General features: G+C 37.7%; 1 protein-coding gene across 1 annotated transcript; it reads left to right on the forward strand.

Moving 5' to 3' along the window:
- Positions 1-307: 307 nt before the first annotated feature.
- LOC145095666 (uncharacterized) lies at positions 308-17,526 on the forward strand. The gene is made up of 5 exons (XM_079033506.1): positions 308-570; positions 792-3,059; positions 14,248-14,560; positions 16,080-16,135; positions 17,292-17,526. Exons 1-5 carry the CDS (start codon positions 308-310, stop codon positions 17,524-17,526), a joined length of 3,135 nt encoding a protein of 1,044 aa, XP_078889632.1.
- The last annotated feature ends 3,500 nt before the right edge of the window (positions 17,527-21,026 follow it).

Consider the following 21,026-nt stretch of genomic DNA (forward strand, 5'->3'; position numbering starts at 1 on the left):
CGATTTTATAGAGAATCTTGATCTTTCTAATATTCCTTTGGGTGAACCTCGTTTTACTTGGAGTGGCAAATGGGGATCTAAGTTTAGTAAACTTGATAGATTCTTGGTTACAGATGGGTTAATGACTATTTTTCCGCATCTTGCGGGTATTGTGTTGGAATAAAATATTCCTGATCATCGTCCGATCCTTCTTTTGGAGCATAGGGTGGATTATGGCCCTATTCCTTTTCGGGTGTTTCATTCATGGTTTGATAGAGAGGGTTTTGAGAATATAGTGCGGGATTCCTGGATGAGTGAATTGTCTAGGATGGGTCTGGATAATCCCCGGGTGAGATTTAAGAAGAAACTGCAGCGTCTTAAATCCAATCTTAGGGTATGGAATCTAAATAATCGGAATTTGTTGGTTACTAAAAAGAAAAATCTCCAAGACTTAATTGAATCTATTGATAGTCGTTTGATGGATGGGGAAGGATCTTCTACCACGAGGGAACAGAGGGTTTCTTTATTAAAGGAGGTCTCAGAGTTAGATCATTTAGCTCAGTTAGATCTTGCTCAAAAAGCAAAGATTCAGTGAGGAGTAGAGGGTGATGAGAACTCGGGTTTTTTTCATGGGGTTCTTAATCGAAAGAGATGCCAAATTGCAATCCATGGTCTGTTGATTGATGGGGTGTGGGTGGATAACCCTACTTTGGTTAAAAAGGGGTTTCATGAGTATTATAAGGATCTTTTCTCCGATCAAAAGCATTGGAGGCCTAAGACTAATGCTACTAATTTTAGTACCTTATCTTCAGTGCAGGTGAATTTCTTAAGTTCGCCTTTTTTCTCGGGAAGAGATTAAAAAGAGCAGTTTGGGATTGTGGATCGTCAAAGGCCCCAGGGTCGGATGGTTTTACTTTTGGATTTCTTAAGCGTTTTTGGGATCTTATAGCAGATGATGTTAAGGCGTTTATTTCACATTTTTTCCATCATTCTTCTATTCCAAAGGGGTGTAATGCCTCTTTTTTCACTATTATTCCAAAAATCAGAGACCCCAAAACTGCAAAAGATTTTAGACCTATTAGTCTAATTGGTTGCCAATATAAAATTATTGGTAAACTGTTAGGTAATAGATTGGCGGAGGTTATTGATAGTGTTGTTAGTATAGAACAGTCTGCTTTTATTAAAGGTAGACAAATTTTAGATGGTCCCTTTCTTCTAAATGAAGTGGCTGCCTGGAGCAAAACCTCTCGAAATCCTTTGATGTTATTTAAGGTGGATTTCGAAAAAGCTTATGATTCTTTGTCGTGGGATTATCTTTTGGAGATTATGATCATTATGGGATTTAGGGAGATATGGTGTGGCTGGATTAAGGAGTTATTATGTACTACTAGGGCCTCAGTTTTTTCGACTGATGAATTTCAAATTCATCGTGGTTTACGACAAGGCGATCCTTTATCTCCTTTTCTATTCATTATGGCTGTGGAAGGGCTTCATGTTGCTTTGGTTATGGCCCGTTCAGCTAATGTTTTTAGGGGGATTTCGATCTCAGGGGTTGAAATTTCACATCTTTTTTATGCGGATGACGTCATGTTGATTTCTTCTTGGGATCCAGAGAATGTAAATTGTCTTATTCGGGTTCTTCGTTGTTTCTACATGGCGTCTGGGCTGAAAATTAATTTGCTTAAAAGTAAATTGATTGGTGTGGGAGTTCCTTTTACTAAGGTTTCTAGTGTTGCAGAAAGAATTGGGTGTGCTGCCTCTGAGTTGCCTTTTACTCATCTTGGTGTTCTGATAGGAAGGTCAATGAATCGTGTTGCTGCTTGGTCTCCTATCCTTGAGCGTTTCCGGAGTAGATTGTCGGGTTGGAAAGCTAAGAGTCTTTCGATTGGAGGTCGTCTCACTTTGGTGAAGTCTATTTTGGGATCGCTAGGGAGTTATATGATGTCTATTTATCTTTCTCCTATCTCGGTTTTGGCTTCTTTGGAAGCATTGAGAGCTAGATTTTTTTGGGGAGCAGATTTAGAAGAGAGAAGGATGCATTGGGTTAGATGGGATAAAGTTTTAGCGTCCAGAGAGAATGGTGGTTTGGGGATTGGGATTTTGTTTTCTTTTAATAGAGCCATGGTTTTTCGTTGGTGGTATAGATTTTTCCATAATCCTCGTCTTCTGTGGGTTCGTTGCATAAAAGCTATGTTTGGTTCTGATGGTGGTTGTAGATCCTTCACCTCTCGGGGTTCAGGTGGTAGCCCTTGGAATGGGATCCTTCGTATGTTGATCCATTTGAGAGAAAAGAATATAGATCTCCAATCCTTTTGTCCTATTAGGGTTGGGGACGGGAATTCTACTTCTTTTTGGCAGGATGTTTGGTTGGGTGACGAGCCATTGTGTTTTATATTCCCTAGAGTTTTTTCTCTGGATAATTTTAGACATGATTCTGTTAGTGATCGGTTATCTAGGGGATGGGATCAGAATACTCTTAGGCGTATTCCTAGAGGAGGAGCAGAGAGGGAGCAATGGGATAATTTGATGTCTCAATTGCAGGGTTGCCAGCTTCGATCTGTTCCTGATAGGTTGGGATGGACTATCGCTTCTTCATATTTTTTCTTTGTCTCCTCGGCTCGGAGTTATTTGGATGGTATTATGCTTACTTCGGGAGGTCCCACCACCCGGTGGAATAATTGGATTTCGATTAAGATAAACATTCTTATGTGGAGGATCAGGCTTCGTAGTATTCCTACTCGAGAGTGTTTACCCTTTAGGGGTATCATGGTGGATTCGATTACTTGTCCCATACGTTCTTATAATATGGAGACTATTGACCATATTTTTGCAGGATGTGCTGAGATGATTGTTTTATGGTCTCGTATTGCTATTTGGTGGGGTTTACAGCTTCCCAACCAAATTTCTGTTGAGTCTATCATTTTGTGGTCGGATGTTATTTCCATGAGATCTGGGCAGCGAAAGGCCTTCGATGTTGTGGTTTCTACTTGCTTTTGGTGTATATGGCATTTTAGAAATTCCTTGATTTTTAGAGCAGATACCCCTAGGAAATCTCTACTTTTTGATGATGTTGTTTACAGGTCCTTCTTTTGGATTTCTAATAGGTGTTCTAAAGCTAAGATTAGCTGGAGTTCTTGGCTTCATAATCCTATTTCTGCTACTATTGCTTTGTAATGTTTCTTTTCTAGCTTCTTGCTAGTTTAATAAAATCCCGCTGTTAAAAAAAACTAAAATGATTGGTCCAGAATCAATCCTACATACACACAATAGATACTAGAAACATCTAAACCTAACTATATATATATATATATATATATATATATATATATATATATATATATATATATATATATATATATATATCATCTAGCAAATAACGCAAGTATATAATATCAATTTCATCTTGCATAAAAGTGTACTTGCAAGTAGCTAAAACATATTATCATATTTAGTAATTATGTACGTGCATCTCATACCACCCCTTAGGTAAACCTCATATCCTTCACTCACGAGCATCTTTCTTATAACATGTAATGTACAACACACAAGAAGTCGGTTTTAATTATTATAGTGGTTTTAATTATAAGAGTGTTTGAGATGGCTTATTTAAGGATGGTTGGTACCTTTAATAACTAAGTTTTAGTGCTTGGATGAAATCTAAAAAAATTCTTATGTAGTCAAACAGATTGGATGAAATAATGTAATAAATGCCTATTGATTTAAAAAACAACCACTTAAGAAATTGATTCATCCACATATAATATACGTTCTACTGAATTGTACAATAATTGCAAGGATGTCATGCTTTATGTGGTTGAATAAGTTTTTTTTTAAGTGGAATAATCAGTTTTTAAGTGGACGAATCACCTTACAATTTTAAAGGCGCATACCCAATCAAATTAGCTACTTGTTCAACTTCATGAGAATGGTATTCCAACTCCTATTAAGTTACTTTTTCTAAGTTAATTTGTATATATAATGCAAAGAAAATACAATGCAAAAATAACACAATACTGACCATTCACAAGAAAATGGCATCATATGTGTGAAAAAAAATTGAGAAACGCTTAAATCCCTATTTAAAATTCTCAAACCATTTAAAAATGGACAAGTTTGACACAATTTTCACCCAATATTTAACCGCTGTATAACAATACTAAACGAAAATGGGATCGAGAACTCAGTCTTAGGGGAATCAAAACAGATGCTATTGACGAAGACATACATGCACAAATCTAATCATATCAATTAAAAAAATCCCAACATATCAAATCGTATGCTTTTTCAAGATCCATTTTAAAATCACGAGGTTTCTTTTCATCATTTTACACCGAGTCGTAATCCCATTAGGCATTAAAGGACCATCATCCATAATTTGACAGCGTTTGATAAAAGCATATTGTCTGAGGATGAGCACATTGTCACTTACATCGGTAATTATGTTAGCTAGAAACTTACCAATAATCTTATACCAACACCCAATGAGACTTATGGGTCTATAATCTTTCAAAAACTTAGGATTTGGAACCTTTGGAACTAGAATTATTAACAAAGTATTACAACCTTTCTGCATTGAGCCCGTAATTTGGAAGTTAAGAATAGCAAAGATAACACCTTCTTCCAGCAAACTCCAAAACCGTTTGACAATATGATACATAAACTCGGGTGCTTTATCATTTTTCACCAACCCTACATGACTCTTTTATTTCATCTTTAGAAAAATCAAGTTACCGACCCCAAGCTCAATTTTTTGTGGAATCAAACATCATTCTCGACCTAGCCCTAAATGAAGGGCTAAATTTTGTGGAAATTTAAGTAAAATATCATTTTTCATATGCGACGATTCAACCACCTATATCCGCTTCACCATAATACTATGAATAACTCGTTGTCTTCTTCTTTTATTAAAAATATCATGAAAAGATTTTGAATTCTCGTCTTCTTTGATGCCTTAATATACTCCCTCCTTTTGAGCCAAATCAAGACGACCAAGTCAATTAATCATATGAATCACGTTACTGCAAACATTCATTCATCTAAATCCCTTGGCCTCACATTACCATTATTAGTCTTCTAATCCAATTCCTTTATTTTAATAAGTACTAGGTTAAAACTCGTGTACCACACATATGATAAATTAAACATATAGTTTAGAAATAGAAATTAAAGAAATAGCAAACTAATTTCATTGTCTAATATAGCATGATTTTATAAATAAAAAAAAACTATAAAATTCAAATTAATTAAATTAAAACTATATTTTTTACAATATAAAAAACTTCTACATACTATTACCGTTGTTTTACTACAAGTACGTTTTTAATAAAAATGATCACAAAATATAGCTAACATTAAACAACTATACCAAACAGTTGGAAACAGAATCGACCTTTGAAATAAAAACATGCAATTCAAGGTACACTGCTTGCAATTTTCTTGACCTTTTTTATTTTTTCTTCAAGATAAAGGTTGTTGTATCGGGCGAGATCTTGGATTTTTTTCTAGACTTTAATTTTCTTTTAACAGAAACTTATGGAAGCTATTATGTAAGTAATAATGGGCAAATTAATTTTTAGAGTTCTCATATTAACTTCAATAAATTTTTCAAGGGAAAATGTTTTATGACGGGTAAAAAACTAAAAACTTGCACCTATAAATATTCATCAAGTAAAAAAGAAACAACCCCTATGTAACGTTCTTATTAAATTGTCTTAAAAATACAACACATACTTCAAGTATAATACTTTACATGTGCTCAATATAAGACTTAATTTATCATATAAGGATGCTCCAACTCTAAAAATACAACCATTAGTCATCAATAATAATACATACAGATCCGCACTTGAGACTGATGCCACTGATGAACCCAAGGAAGTTGTATTTTCAGAATTTGTGGGTCGAAATTTATATCTTGAGACGTGAAAGAACCATCAAGAATTCAAACACCACTAGACTTGTATGACTTGCCTCCTAATAGAAATATTACAATTTTATAAAAAGTACTTGTAATTAAAAAAAGACTAAAAATCATGCGAATAATTAGATATTTTCAGTGATATCTTCAAGATTACTATGGTGATGTTTGTTTTTTGTAAGCAACCTCTTCAGACCGCTTATTGATGTGGGCGCAACACACACTTTTAATCTCGAAGTTGTTTGTTTTTTAGAAGTCTTCAAAGTAAAAAACTTTTGCGCGTGTTCTGTTTTGCGCAACACTTGTATTGTCTCTTCCAACATCTTTCAACCTCTTCTTTTTCTTTTTCTTGCTGAAATCTTGATTATATGTTGTTGAAATCTTATCTTACTTTTATTCGTTTTATTTTGTTTATTCTTGTTGAAATTTTTTCATTTTATTTTATATTAAATAATAATAATTTCTTGATGAAATATCATTAGTTTTGTTAAAAATCTTAAAAATCTTTGTTTTTTTGCTGAAGTATCATTATTTTTTGCTGAAATATCATAAATTATTGTTGAAATGTAATACATTATTAAATTTTCGGTATTAAAAAATTATTTTTGGTTTATAAAATCAGTTTATTTTAAATTTTTAATATCTGTAGCAGTATGCAAATATTAAACAAAACAAACATGCTTTTTATTACAGTCTGCAACCATTTGGTCCACTTTTTCTACTGCAGAGGGTTGTAGAAGCGGTCCACAGACTTCATGAATTTTTGCTTCAAAAAAACAAACAACACCGAACTATCTATATAGCACCAGATGTTATATAACAGATTAACAGAAACAAAAATCAACCTTCAAAAAATTGCATGTAAGCTATTTGACCTTATTTTCATTGTTATACTTCCAAACTAATGATTAAATATGCATCATACACATTATCCTCAGATGATATATTCAAAAGTTCAAGTGGGTTGCATGAATTTTTGTGCTACAGTCCCTAAAAGACTGGGTTGGATGCTCTAAAGTAGAATATAATTTTGCCAAGGGATTATTTAAGAGAGCAGGGCATACTTATTAATCTGTTGCGTTTGAATTCGATAGTCACTGCTCATCTTTTTTTTATGATATATTTATATCTCATAAAAAGTAGCAAACGCCTTAAACTCAAAATAATGAAGGAATCTTTAATTTTTATTTCATTGACATCATATGATAACGTGCTAGGATGATACAAACTTTCCAAAGACCATACCTCACCATTTTTTATCCAACTAATATATGTCTCAATCTTAATCCAATCTACTACACATAAAGTAAAACTGGGCAAATAATCACAGAAAATTTCCATTGGTTCCTTAATGGTTGGAACTACTCCAAGATCTCTAATGAAGTTTTTCAACCAAGTTGCTTCCTTTGATCCTTCACTTGCTGCTATGTACTCTAATTCACAAGCAGAATCAGTCATTGTATCTTGCTTGAAGCTTTTCCAAGTAACTGATCCTCCATTTAATGTAAATACTCAGCCATATTGAGAATGAAAATTTTCTCTATCTGTTTTGAAAGTCGGCGCCAATATACCCAGTCAATCTCAAAGTATCACTACCACCAAGGACTAGAATCATGTCCTTTGTCCTTCACAAATACTTAAGAATGCTCTTAATTGTTGTCAATGAGCTCTTCCAGGATTTCCTTGATAACAACTGACCATGCTTAAAGCAAATGACACATCAGGGAGAGTACATGTCATAGCGTACATGATCGATCCTACATCCAAAGCATAAGGAACTCGAATCATATCAGGTATCTCTTCATCCGTACTTAGGCTTTGAGTCTTACTCAATTTGGCATTGCTTTGAATAGGTAGCTCTCCTTTCTTGGAAATTTTCATACTATTTTTTTTGTACTTTATCCAAGTATGTACTTTAGCTAAGTCCAATTAGTATGTTCTTTCTATCTCTCAAAATTCTTATCCCGAGAATATAGGTTGCCTCTCCTAGATCCTTCATAGCGAAACACTTTCCAAGCCAATATTTTACTTCTTTCAAGGTTGGAATGTCGTTTCCCATGAGTAGTATGTCATCAACATACAATACTAGAAAAGTTACTATACTCCCACTAGCTTTGACATACACACAAGACTCATCCTCACTTCTAGAAAAAACAGACCTTTGACTTTCTCATGGAAGCAAAGATTCCAGCTGCGAGATGCTTGTTTCAATCCATAGATGGATTTCTCAAGCTTACACACCCTATTGGTAAATTTTTAATCAACAAGACCCTTTGGCTGACTCATGTAAACATCTTCAACTAACTTCCCATTAAGGAAAGCGGTTTTGACAACCATCTGCCAAATTTCATAATCATGAAAGGCAGCTATGGCAAGCATTATCCTAATTGATTTAATCTTAGCCATTGGTGAGAAGGTCTCATCATAGTCAATCCATGGGGTTTGAGTAAAGCCCTTAGCAACCAGTCGTTCCTTGAATATGTGCACATTCCCATCCATTTTGGTCTTCTTCTTGAAGATCCATTTGCAGCCAACTGCCTTTCGACTAGCTTCTTGATCAACCAAATTCCAAACTTGGTTGTCATACATGGACTTGATCTCGTTGTCCATTGCCTATTTCCATTTAGTTGCCTCGGGTCCTGCCATTGTTTCCTTGTATTTAGCTGGCTCATCCAAATTTATTAGTATACGATCACTGATAAACGTATCACCTTATGCAGCTATATGGAAACCATAAATATGAGGTAGCAAGCTAACTCTACTGGAATAACGAAGAGGTAATGAAGTGTCAACTGGTTCAACATGATTCTCATCCTCTGTTTGACTATTAGTATCATCTAAGGTTCTTCATTGCATGGCTCTTAAATCTCCTTAAGGTCAATTGTACTCCCACTGTCATGTTTCCATATGAGCTCTCTCTCGCGAAAGACTCCTCTTTGTGCTATAAAGACCACGTTTTCACTAGGTCTGTAGAACAAGTATCCAAAGGACCTTTTGGGTAGCCAATGAAAATACATCTCTCACTTTTAACTTTTAGCATGTCATGAGTCTCTCATCTAACGAAAGCTTCACAACCCCATACATTGATATGTGCTAACAAGGGAAATTTCCATGTCTACTTCTCGTAAGGTGTTTTGGAAACTTTCTTAGTAGGTACAAGATTGAGGATGTGGGTGGTTTTCTCTAGGGCATATCCCCAGAATAAAATGGGAAGAGTGGCTCAAGTCGTCATGGAACGAACCATGTCCAATTAGGTTCGATTGCGCCTCTCAGCCACACCATTAAGTTGTGGTGTCCTGGGAGGAGTCAATTGTGAAACTATTCCACATTCCTTGAGGTAGTCGTGAAACTCGATATTAAGATACTCGCCTCCTCTATCAGATCAGAGCATCTTTATCTTCATACCTAATTGATTCTCGACTTCATGTTTAAACTCTTTGAATTTTCAAAGGTTTTTGATTTATGTTTGATTAAGTAGATATAACCATATTTACTATAATCATCCGTAAATGTTACGTAGAATTGATTAGCATCTCTTGTTGTGGATCTAAAGGGTCCACACACATTTGTGTGTATGAGGTCCAACAAACCTTCACCTCTTTCACAAGATCCATTGAAAGTTAATTTTGTCATTTTGCCCAAAAGACAAGATTCACGTTCATCATTTTGCCTTAGGTCAAATGATTCCATCCTTTTGGATTTGGGCGATGCGTTTCTTATTAATGTGCCCAAGACGATGATGCCACAAGCATGCCTTGTCTAAACCACTAGAAAAATCAATATGAAATACATTGTTGCCTAATCTATCAACATAAGTCACAGTTCCATGTGCGAATGCCAAAGAGTCCACTTGTTTCTACTGCCATTTGAAGGGACATTGGAAGTGAAGCTGCCCTGACTACCTGAGAGATCTAAGAGATGGTAAAATCAAATTGTATGGTTCTACTTCAGGTAAGTCCACTTGAAACATCCCAAAAATACGGTCCAAAAATTCTGTTTTGAAACTTAATGTAAAACCATAAATAATCCATAATCATAAAGAAAACCATGTATCATGTATCTCAAAACATCATATCAAATACTGTGACAAAACCATATGATAAAAATATCATAGTCTAAACATCCCAGGCTGAAACTGTGGTGTGTGTCATGCGATCATCCCGAGCTCTTCCCTTTGCTAGTGGAAGTACCGAAACCAAAACTGAAAACTGTAAGCACAAATCTTAGTGAGTCTCCCCAAACTACCACATACCATACACATATAATATGCAACTAAGAGATACGGTCCGGCCCACACTGCGATGACTCTGAGATACGGGCCTCACCCACACTCAGCTACTTCGAGATACAGGCCCCACCCACACTCAGCTACTAAACAAACATACAAGTATCACACATACAACAAGTATAACTAAATCTATCAAGTAGAAATATATCATAATCAAACTAAGCTGTGAGATATGGGGCCCGCCTACACTCGACTACTATAAGATATGGGCCTCGCCCACACTCAGTTACTATGAGATACGGGCCTCGCCCACACTTAGCTACTAACATATCATACTACGGGCCGACCTTAGTGCCTTAGACCCATTCCTACCGAAGGAAACTCACCTCGCAAGACTGACTGCTGAAAACTCGAGTGAGGAATCCCTATTTACTGCTCCGACGACTCTCCGGCTATCAATTCCATAACAATACTTAATCAAAATCTGATAATCCTTCTTAGGGTAAAATGACTATTTTACCCCTGGTCAAAGTCAACCTGCCAGGTTGATCTAACTCGCCGAGTCAGCCTATTAACTCATCGAGTTCTAGAACTCAGAAACCCTAAAATCGCGATTTGGCTCGCCGAGTCACCCTATGACTCTTCGAGTTCCCAAGCTACCCATCATCATGACTGGACGAACTAACTCGTCGAGTCATCCTTAGACTCGCCAAGTCCTAGCATAGTCAGAAAAGGGACAAGATGATCCAACTCGTCAAGTTCCTTGACAACTCGGCCAGTTTCATGAACATCATCAAGGATCCTTAATCGGACTCGCCGAGTTCCCATATGAACTCGTCGAGTCCCTTGCATATCTATCCTAAACAGCCGATTCCACACTTCTAAGGCTCCAAAATATAGATCTAGATTGTTTCCATGGTCCATTTCTATAAAGTTGGAGACTTTATGGCTTTCCACACCTCAAATATGTTGGATTAGGTGTCTAAGTTCATAACGATTTCTAGAATGTACTTGACCCAGTTGGCATGGTCCATTTGGGTTACATGGCATTGCAACACTTTGATAGACTAAATGAGAGAAAGGACACTTATGGTTTATTAATATATTATAAGCTCTAATATATTAATAATATTATTTAATTAGTTTTGATCAAGAATTTGGTGATCAAAAGGAGACTGTTAAATATATGGGGTTGATTGTGTAAATCAACCATTCTTTTATAGTGGGCTAATGATCCATGGTTTATTGAATTGGGCTAAAACCCATAGGGTGCTCCATGGATAGTCCATGGAGGTTAAAACCCATGGATCATGGAGGAAATGAAAATCCATGTGAATTAGGGTTTACATGTGTAAGCCTACTTGTGACACAACTATAAACGGACCCCATGGCTAGCAAAATCGGCACTAAGTGGAGAACAAGAGGGCTAGCCAATTTTAAGTGTGTGAACTTCTCTCAAAGTTATTCCAAGAGTTGTGGTGTTGTGTGAGACATTTGAGGCATCACATTTGGGGTGCTAGGCTCATAAAGTTCTCAAGGAATTCAAGCAACAAGAAAGGTATGTTCTTCTACTAGTTTTTATGTTTCATGTTCCCCATACCATGCTAGTTAGGTTAAGAACCTTGGAAAATAAATTTTGCATGTATCTTAGTAAAACATAGATCCAAGGTTTCTAGGGTTGCATGTACACCTTAGGAGTGTTAGAATGCTCAAAACCCTTCAAAATGAACCCAAACTCAAGTTATAGCAACCTACTTCCATGAACATGACCATTGCTTGGATAAAAACGGGTTCAAGACCTCTTTTATGGTTCTAGAAGCTAAATATCATATGAAGAAGGGATTTCTTGGCATACAACCCATGGAGAGTAACTTATCCTACTCAAATGGATCAAAAGGACCCATAAATCAACACTAAAATAGATCTAAGCTATGGGTTATCAAGCTAAGTGTTTTTTACCTCAGAAGGTTGCCAAAGGTGGATGAAATCCTGGATCTTGATCTTCTCCATAAGCTTGATGGCTCCAAGCTCTTCCAACTCTCTTCTATATCACAAAAACACACTCAAAACCTCAATAATCTCTCAATGATAAAGCTCACAACGAATTAGGGTTTTGGAGGACAGGGAGGCTGGTAAGGGAGGCCCAAAAGGGGTTAAGTGGCTTAAATAGAGTGCAAAACCCTGAAAATAGGGTTTTCTCCTAACAAACCTACTCGTCGAGTCCAGGTTTCGACACGCCGAGTAGACCGTTTAATCCCCGCGTCCTATTTGGTATCTACTCGACGAGTTAGGGCTACCAACTCGTAGAGTAGCTTTAACAAAATTAATATTACCTGAACTAATGCATACCAGGAACGAGGCGTTACACCACTATCTAACAATATTCAGTTCCTGTTTATAGATTCTTAATACATGATGTGATAAGATTGTTGATATGTGCATATTTAACCCTTTATTTAATATTGATTTTTATCATTTATTAGCTATTTATTTGCATATTATGGACAAAAGATACTTAAAAGTGTTTGAATTGTGTTTTCAGTCCAAAAGGAATGCTCGGAAGCAAAAAGAAGCAGAAGTAACCATCGGGAAGTTTTGGAATGATCAAAAGAAGAAAAGACCAAAAAATGGAAGGAACTCGGCGAGTCTGGCATCGACTCGACGAGTCGCTACGAAGATTCGCGAAGCTGAGAAATCCTTAACTTGCCGTACACGGGGATTAAGTGATGGACTCGACGAGTTGGTTATGGACTCGGCGAGTCAGGTCGAATTTATAAATACGACTTGTCAAGATCGATACAAGGAAATCCAGAGAACCCTTGGGGAGGAAAGCTGCGAATTAAAGTAAGAGAAGACCTAGAGAACGAAGATCCAACCCTAAAATCCGATTCCAAAGGAGATTAGAGGCAATTTTCATTATTCTTAATTCAATCTATTGTTTTTCATCATATATAGATGTATAGATTTCGTTTTTATGCTTTCAATTGCCTCAATCATGAGATAAAACCTTTTAACTTCTGTTTCGGGAGAGAATGTTGAGACTATGGTTTGATTTATGGTAGGAATAGTTTAATATTGGTGATTTAGTTAATTTAAGCTTGTTAAAGAACCTTATATGTGAATGATAACTGTTTTTCTGTTAATAGGAAGATAATTAAGTTGCATGAACATCTCTTAATCGTTTACCTCGTATAATTTATGTGAACACTTTATTATATGACTAGGATTAGCGAATGTGAAACTAGAATTAATAAGAAAATAGGTAAATTTACGTGTGAGCTTGTGTGATGACCATCATCAAGAGGTTAACTAAAGGGCCAAATTAGTTAACCATTATAAGTCTTAATTAACCCGAATAAATAACCTAGGTAATTAAATTAATTTAGACAATTGGCCACTGTTTGAGTTAGTTTATTTTCTAAGGATTAGTGTAACGAATGTGAACCTAATCACATGAATCGGTAGCCAATAGAAGAATTAATCCATTGCACTATTACCATAAAATCAACCATAGGATCAATTGAGTTGAACCTAAACAGAAGTCTCCTTCATTATTGAATTTAGTCGAATCTTTGCTTATGTAGTTTTTAGTTAATTAGTTTAAGTATTAGTTAGTAAGTTTCTAGTCTTGTAAAACTAGAGAAAACCCTCTCTTTTATTATTTGTTAGTTGTTATTAGATAATTTTAGCAATTAGTTTAAATTGTCGTTCCCTGAGTTCGATACCCTGCTTACTAGAACTATACCACCAATAGACAGGTGCACTGCCTTTTGTGTGATTAATTTAAATTTTATAAGTAGGATTAAAACTAGTTCGTTTAACACACATCAAGTTTTTGGCGTCGTTGCCTAGGAACGGTTCCAACTTTGAATTGATTACTATTGTTATCGATCCTTTGTGTGAGATTTTTCTTGCACAAAGTTACTGTTTTTATTAGATTTAGCATTAGGATTAAATTTTAGTTAGTAGTTTTTAGAAAATTTTTGTTTAAAATTTTTTGCTGTTTTTGCACTCGGCTCGCCGAGTCCCTTCGAACAAACTCGACGAGTCCATCGCTGAACAGAAAATTTTCGTTTTAAATTTTCTTTTGTTCTTTTTATGCGTGTCTTTCTTTTTTTTACAGAATGTTTATGACCAGGGAAGGAGGCACACCACTGATCCCACCTTTTGACGATCCGGAAGCAACACTTAGAAGAAGCAAAGGCATAACAATTGGAGATCCCGAAAAACCGAAGAACTCACCACTAAGGAATCTTAAATCCGTTTTTAGCAAGAAAAATGGCAAGAAAGTTGGAGAATCCAGTGCCTCTTTAGCAAGCGACGACCTAATTAAAGAGGACACCGAGTACGAAACCGAAGGAGAAGAAGACCCTACATTCGGGCACGATTCCGATTCCGACGACGAATTAGCTATTCCCATGGCTAACATCGATGAAGTCCCCATGGGGGAATGGAAGAAGAGGATACGAGATGACACCGGCCCGGGACTTGTGCAACCCGCAATTCCAGCAACTGCCACTTTTGAGCTCAAGGGTCACATACTTGCTCAACTCAAGGTGTAACGCCCCGTTCTAAGAGTAGCTATTTATGGTTTCCCGAGATTAAGATTAAGGGCGTTTCATTCTTTTATGGGCAATGGGTTTTTATTCGAGAAGGTTTCGGGTCGAGTGTGTTGCTAGAAGCGTAGGGCTTCTCGCCATCTTTTTGCGGATATAAAGTTCGTCGGAAACGGACTTAGAATAAAGGAGCTATGGCATTTTGAAGATATTGTCACTTATGGCACTTGATGGAAAAGGTTGAAAAAGTAAGGCCATGCATGCAAGGGACAAGCGTGGGTACGCCCAGCGTAATGGAATTAATGAAACGCGGGATCCCTCGACGTACGCCCAGCGTATTGGAATTACGCCCAGCGTACGTCCAGTGTCCAGAAACCCTAAATTTAGGGCCAGCTACTATATAAGGAACATTATGGTTCCAACCCCAGCCTCCATATCTGCCCTCTTACCCTCAGAAACCCTAAGTAGTCGTTCTTCTTCCATTGTTGTGGGTATTTGACCTTGGAGAGCTTGGTTTGGCAAAGGAGAGCCTAGAAGAAGAAAGAGGAAGTTGACAAAGAAGGAGTGGGTGGCTAGAGCTCGTAGATCTGGAAAGGCATCATCTTTTGGAGCCCTTTTGAGGTATAAAGTCTCTTGCTTGACAATCATATTGTGTAGATCTATGTGTTATGAAGTTTTGGACACCATTCTTGTCCCAAAAACCCCAAAGTGATGCATGATGTGTTTTGGTTGAGATTAGCTATCCTTTCATACCTTAGGGGAGGTCTTGAGTGAGAAAAATGAAATCCCAATGGCTTTGGTTGTCTCATGTGTGAGATAGGTAGGATTTAATGGATTAAGACCTTGAGATAAGAGCTTTATGGACGTCCTAAGTAATAAAGTTTGAGACTTTATGAGTCCTAGGCATATTTGGTTTATGGATCTGAAGTTTGGGCTTAAGAGCTTAAGCCATTAAGAACTTATATGGGATTTTATTTCAGCGAGATTACGCCCCGCGTAAATGGATGTACGCCCAGCGTAGTGGGTCTGTGTCCCGACTCCAATCCGCGAGCATCGATGTACGCCCAGCGTACCAAAAGGAGTATGCCCCACGTACTCCCTCTGTTGGGTTTTGATTTTGGGCCTTAAGTGATTGGGCTGTTATTGGGCTAGTGGGGCTTGGGTCGTGACTGAACATTTTGGATGGAGTAATTTAGACCCAATAATTATTATGGGCCTTGGATCTAGGCCCATTTGGTGGGGTGGGCCCAATTTAGTAAATAGGGCGAATATTGGGCTTTGCATGAGAATTTGACTTTGGGTCTTGGCCCAATAAGAGGATGATGGACTTAATGAGTGTTGCGGGCCCTTGGTCTAGAAATTTGTGATGATTTCTTATGTGATGGTTTTCGTATGATAGTTGGGATTCCCGGCGATTCAACAGTCAGAGAGTTGCAGGATTCCAATAGTTGCAAGGTAAGTTTTCCTCACTGTACTCAAGGGTCTAAGGCACCAAGACTGGCCCTTTTATATTGTTGTTAGAGCCTGTTATTTTATCTAACGATATGCTTGCTAGTATTCTGGTAGACATGATAGTGTTATGAGGATATGCTTTGTTAGCTTAGTATCCTAGAGAAATGGATAGTTGTATGACGGCTAGCTTTGTTGGATCAGCGCTCTGGTAGTTGGGTAGTGATTATTTAGAGACCGGTAGTTGGTCTTTCCTTATGCACGCTGGTAGGAGGTTACCTGCGGGTTATGTATGTTGAGCAGTAGTAGAGGGTATTCTATCCTGGTAGGATGATAGGGCCTTAGTGTGTTGGTTCTGTAGAGCGTTATGTGGTTGCCTGTTATGTGTGCATGTCTGCTAGTGTAGATTGGCATTCCAACCCGATGGTTGTGGGCCAGGAGTATTCCATCCAGGTAGGATGATTGGACTCGTAGTATGTTGGCATTCCAACCCGATGGTTGAGGGGCCTGGGGTATTCCATCCCGAGGGATGATTGGACCCATAGTAATAGTAGTAGTAGTAGTAGTTACTCTATGTATAGGAAGTGGGGCATTCCAACCCGATGGTTGTGGGCCAGGAGTATTCCATCCCGGTAGGATGATTGGACTCTTAGTATGTTGGCATTCCAACCCGATGGTTGAGGGGCCTGGGGTATTCCATCCTAAGGGATGATTGGATCCATAGTAGTTATTGTTGTACGTATAGGTGTTGGGCATTCCAACCCGATGGTTGTGGGCCGAGAGTATTTCATCTTGGTAGGATGATTGGGCTCGAGTTATGTAGGCATTCCAACCCGATGGTTGAGGGTCGGGGGTATTCCAACCGGAAGGTTGATTGGACCCGAAGTATGTTGTTCTTTGTTGTATGCGTATGTTTATGTGTGTATAGGTACTTTGGGGGAACTCACTAAACTTTCGGGCTTACAGTTGTGGTTTATTGTTTCAGGTGCGTCAGGAGATCGTGGCAAGGCGAAGGCGTGATTGTACCGCTCCTCATGTTTTATGCTTATATGATATGGTTTTGGGAAAATACTATGATGTTTAAACTAGTTTGAAAACAAGATGTATTAAAGTAATGGTTTTTGAATGAAATAAAATGTTTTAAATTGGTTGAAATTTTTAGGTCGTTACACAAGGAGATACCCTTTTATGGAAAAGACCACGAAGATGCTTATAAACACTTGGATGAAGTCAATGATGTAGTTGATTACTTTAATGTTCCAAATGTGCCTCGCGAAACCCAGGTGCTTCGTATGCTTCCAGTGACATTCAAGGGTGCTGTAAAAGATTGGCTCAAGTCACTCCCTCCCGGATCCATCACTATATGGGCTAAGATGAAAGAAGAATTCATTGACTAGTTTTGCCCACCTTCTAAAATAGCCAAGTTGAAGAAAGCTATAGACCACTTTCAACAACAACCCGTAGAGTCCCTTTATGGGGCGTGGGAGAGGTACAAAAGTCTATTAAGGAATTGCCCACACCATGACCTTAATAGCCAACAAGAAGTCTCCATCTTCTATGATGGAGTCAATGTTACCACTCGGCAGCTCCTTGACTCGCAAGGACCCCTCACAAAGAAGGCATCCCTGGTGATCAAGGAATTAATTGAGGAGTTCTCTAAACATTCTAGAGAATATCACAACCCACGAAATGAAGTAAGTAGGGGGTAGTGAACACGGTTAACGATGGCATGGCGGCAATGATGGCTAAACTAGATAGTTTAGATAGGAGGATGACTAAGATGGATCAAACAATCCATGCTATTCGAGTTGGATGTGAGAATTGTCATGGACCTCACCTTACTAAGGATTGTGACTTGGATGAGAATGGAAACAACAAGGCTCAAGTATTCTTCTCAAGTGGCGATAGATTTGATGATAATTGGCGGAAACCGAAGAAGGAATGACTCCCATATGAAGAATACAAAAAGGCAAGGGAGGAGAAGTTCAAGCAAAAAGAGAGGGGTTTATATCAAAAGGACGAACTGGTTGTGGAAAAAAGAGCTGATTTAGAGGAGATGTTCACAAGGTTTGTAGCAGCGTCCGAGAAAAGGCATAATCAAACTGATAATGAATTAAAGGAGCAAAGAGAAATGCTTAAAGATCATCAAGCTATGATGAAAGATCAACAAAATTTGCTCAGGAATCAACAAGCCTCCATTCATAACATTGAAAAACAGATCGGTCAGCTAGCACAACAAATCAATCAAAGAACACTCGGTGGACTTCCAAGCAATACCGAACAAAACCCAAAAATGGCGCATATAAATGTAATAGCCACCGATTCTGAAAAAATCTTTGCCCCTTTGACCTCTATCCAGAAGAAACCCAATAAGGAGCAAGCAGAAGAAACAGTTAAAGGTGATTCAGCTAAATCCGACACAACTCCCTGAGTCCCTCTAATGGACTCGACGAGTCCATGGGTTGATGACAAAACCGTTGTTCCCTTAAAGCCTTACAGGCCACCGTTGCCATATCCAATTTGAGCCATACCTGATTAAAAGGTTAAAGAGTACAGAACTTTCATGGAACATGTTAAAGCCCTTCAAGTCAACATTCCATTTGTTGAAACGATACTTCAAACGCCTAAATATGTAAACTTTCTTAAGGGTCTCTTTTCCGCTAGAAAAGATATGGCTGAAGTCGTTGAGTTAGTGTTAAATGAGCTACCAGAAAAGAAGGGCGATCGGGGAAGCATCTCGATTCCTTGCCAATTTGGAAACATAATTGCTACTCAGGCATTGACCGATTTGGGTGCAAGTATTAATCTAATGCCATATTCTTTCGTCAAGAAGTTAAATTTGTCGGAGCCAAAGCCTATTAATATGAAGATCCATCTAGCAGATAAGACAATCATTCATCCAAAAGGTGTTTGTGAAGATCTTCTCATAAAGGTTGACAAATTTGTATTCCCCGTGGATTTTGTAGTACTTGCAATGGAAGAAGACCCCAAAGTTCCAATTATTTTGGGGAGACCATTTTTGAACACCGCATGTGCATTAGTAGATGTATGCGAGTCCACACTAATATTAAGGGCAGGAGATGAATCGGCAGTGTTTAAGGCTACACAAGATATTAAGCAAGAAGAAACAAGTAAACAAGAAGTTTCCTCTATTGATTTGGATGACGAATTACTAGAAAAAGAGTTTGCACTTTTACAAGAAGAAAATCCGAATAAATTTCTACTATCTTCTAGAGGAAATTTTGATGCTGAAAAAGATTTAGAGGAGATAGAGAAGTTGTTGGAGGAAACTGATCCAGAAGAAACAATGGAATTTGTGGAATACGCACCGACTCGCCGAGTAGCATCGACAAACTTGACGAGTCCAGTCGAAAAGTTCAATAATACGGACAAACTTGACCTGCTATTTACAAGTTTTTTTCCTGTCCTCAACATGAAAATTTTTCCTGATCCTTTGGAAGGTCCAGCAGCAGAAGGCGAAATTGTTAAAAAATATTGTGACTTCCAAAACGCTCAAGTGGCTTACCTTGATACAATGATACAAAAAGATGAAGAAATTCAACTTGACGAGGAGGCAAGCATGGGAGAAAAGGAGAGTGCAAGGGCTGATGATTTGACTAATTCATCCCTTGAGTCAAAAATTGCTAATCTGGAAATATTGTCGCCTACAATTAAAAGAACAAAGCCTCGTGCCCGCATCTCTACTATTTATGAAGGGTTCACATTTGAACCATCGGACTCTTTAGTGAGGGACGAGAGTGAGGAAGACTCCTTCAATTCGAGAGATGATGAAGTAGAAATTGAACAAGAATTCAAGGTTGACAAAGAAAAAGTGCTAGAAATGGGTCGAAGTAAAGGGGTGAGAAGAGCATACAAGAGGAAAATACATGTTTACAAAACGAAATATAAGCAACAAAAGATTAAGCATGGCATCCTGATGAAGGACAACGAAGAAACGTAGAGCGGGAGGGAGTCCAGATAAAGACTCCTCAAAAAAAAGCACTTGGCTGGAGGCAACCTGTTATGAGATTTTGCTTTTTTTTTTCCTTTATCATTTTCGTTTTAGTTTTTGTTTGATTTTCTTGGGATTTTTCTGTTTTCATCTTCTAAATCATCAAAAATGATTGCTTGAGGGTAAGCATGGTCTGAGTGTGGGGTGGATTGAATATTTTTACGAAGATGTTTACAAAATCATATAATTTTTGCAAGTGACTCAGCGGGTTGAGAGCCTAACTCGACGAGTCTATTCAGAATCCGGATAACTCTCATTCGCGACCAGACTCGCCGAGTCGACTTTATTTACTGGAAAAAAAATAATAACATTTTTACATCTGGTAAAACTAGGGTTTTAACCCTAATTTGGAACACATCTCAGCTGACACACTCGCCGTGCACATCTTTCTCTCTCAAGCATTCATCAATTTCTTCCAATTTTCTCCCAATTTTTTGAATTTCATCAAGCAAGGTACTTAATTTCTTCTATATTACTGTTAAGGTCATGATTTTTAGATGTTTGGAAGTATTAATTTGATAGAACACTCGTTTTTGGAATTTTAGAATTTTTAGGGTTTTGATTTTGACTTAATTATGGTGTTTTGGATGAATGTTCGTGCACTAATATGCCTTATATACATTCTTGGACAGACCCTTGGACTAATTTTGAGTTTGTATGGTTGAAATTTCATAGACCCGCTGACTGACTCGAGCAGTTCATCAGACTCGCCGAGTCCAGTCGTGAACCCAGATTTATTTTGTTTTAATGTGTTTCTGTGTTTTCTGGATTGTTTGTTATTTGTTGTGCAGGAACCATGTTTTCTAGGGGTCAGACTTCTCAAGGTAGCCAAGGGGATCATCCTTGGTTAGATTTCCCAAGGGTTGAATCCAAATCAACCATGAC

Source organism: Lactuca serriola, chromosome 3 (genome assembly GCF_051521515.1).
Source record: "Lactuca serriola cultivar US96UC23 chromosome 3, Lser_US96UC23_V15, whole genome shotgun sequence".
Taxonomy (NCBI): domain Eukaryota; kingdom Viridiplantae; phylum Streptophyta; class Magnoliopsida; order Asterales; family Asteraceae; genus Lactuca; species Lactuca serriola.